Source organism: Gavialis gangeticus, unplaced genomic scaffold (assembly GCF_001723915.1).
Source record: "Gavialis gangeticus isolate Ggan-Ray unplaced genomic scaffold, GavGan_comp1, whole genome shotgun sequence".
Lineage (NCBI taxonomy): Eukaryota > Metazoa > Chordata > Crocodylia > Gavialidae > Gavialis > Gavialis gangeticus.
Window position 1 is genome coordinate 865,601 of NW_017728995.1, and position 1,856 is coordinate 867,456.

At 43.0% G+C, this 1,856-nt stretch overlaps 1 protein-coding gene across 1 annotated transcript in view; it reads right to left on the reverse strand.

Moving 5' to 3' along the window:
• PFN2 (profilin 2) overlaps positions 1 to 1,474 on the reverse strand; it is a gene marked incomplete at its 5' end in the record, with an annotated part of 14,428 nt that extends 12,954 nt beyond the window's left edge. The window contains one exon of the mRNA XM_019503027.1: positions 1,279 to 1,474. Within this exon, the coding sequence (XP_019358572.1) occupies positions 1,279 to 1,474 (196 nt within the window). The remainder of the gene's footprint in view (positions 1 to 1,278) is intronic.
• Between the last annotated feature and the right edge of the window lie 382 nt (positions 1,475 to 1,856).

Here is a 1,856-nt window from a genome sequence, read left to right on the forward strand (position 1 = left end):
TGTAGTACTGCAATGAGTGAACATGATTTAAAAAGAACAAAAAAAAACAAACCCAACAACTTAGCTTAAGTCTTAATGCCTTAAAAAAGAAACACATTTTATCCTCTCTAGTCAGATGAGGACCTCTGAATTTTAGTATTAATCTTGTTCTTCCTCTTTCCATTCAGTTATCTAGGCTACAAAGTATCTAGGCTCTACTAGGGAAGCCTGTCCCAAAGATGTAGTTAACAGAACAATATATGCTAACTGCCACCAGATGTCACTAGAATATAGACTACATAAGCATTCTGGTCTTCTCAAGCACAATGGCGCTTACTTTACTGAATTAGGAACAGTGGAATTGGAATCAGTTCACTATAGATACACTGCCTACTTCATAACTATATTAGTGAGCTCTTAGGAATGAAGTTAACTTGTAAGGGTACCAAGGCAAAACAGTTGTAAGCATTGTCTGGTTAGGCAAGTCTATTATTCTTGTAATGAAAGGCTATTTTAGAGTCAGAGAAATCTTTACATGCTTTGACTAATGTTATACTACTTAGTTTAGAATCTCCATGTTACGTGAAGATTCATGAAACAACATTTTCTCGAGTTGCTTGGTTTGTGAACCTTGGTTAGTGATGTAATATTCACAAAAAACCAAAACGTTTGAGAATGCCAAGCTTAGTTTTAAATATACTTGTGTTGCTTGTACCCAGTGTTTTGAAGACCAGCTAGAGTCTAGCTTCTTCCAAGCAGCATTATGTTATAGAAACTTAGGGAAGGTGCACTACCAGTAATTAAACAAGCTTACTGTAAGTGAGGTATCAATTGGATGCATTTCAAAAGCTCTCAATAGGTATGAGAAGAGTTAGAGTAAGACTTGTTAGATGTCCCGTAATTTAAAGACTACTTCATACTAGAAATTGACAGCAGTCACTTCAGACCAGGGTTATGCTAGACCTGCTAATTTTGAACACCAATTTTGAACACCAAGCATTTTAAATGCGATATTACTCTCTTGCCCTGGGCATACAGCATCTCCTTCAGCTACAATATGGGCTACTTTAGAGTTTGTGGATACCGTTTGGTAAGTATGAAGAGATTTGATAAGATATGGCCAAGAGCTCTATTACAGTCACTTATTTCAGTTACACCTGTGACTGCTAGATATGTACCACAGCCAACTTGCAGTTTTAAACTGAAGGCCTCATTATACAGATAACGCAAGTGGTTTCAGTCCAGTTTTGAAGGCAGGATTCTTGTTTTACTAAGGTCAGCTTCAAAAGGACACCTTACCTCGGCCAGCTCTGCCTACAGCAACATTGTATGTTGGCTCGCCACCTTGGCTCTTTGTCCTTATGTCCATCGTGCAGTCACCATCCACATACAGGCTATCTCTGATCACAGAGCACTTCTTTGCGCCAAGAGTCAGACCATTGGTGAAGAAACCCTCGCGGTCTTTACCTACAATCATATCAATTTCTACTGGCTGTCAAAGGAGAGCAGGAAAGAAAAGGAAAGGATAAAAAAAAAGAATCTAATGTTAGACACTGGCAAAATCCAACCTGGCTGCTTACAGTGGTTTCCTGAAGGGGAACTATTAACAAGGGTCTGGCCCCTTGATCCTAGCAGTGGGCTGGCTCCAAGTATCATGGTCCCAGCAGTCCTAGCCTGAGGCTACAGAGTTTGCACGGGCAGGTCGAGCCAGGTCCCTCGGGGAGAGGCAGCAGCACTGAGTCACGGGCTGCCCGACTGCAAGGCCACTGGCACCAGCTGGGGATGAGTCAGGCCGCCGCTCCCCAGCCGCCCAGCCCAGCCCAGCCCAGGGCCAGCAGGGCTGCGGCGAGGTGCGGGGCGTTCCCTCCGCAGCCCGG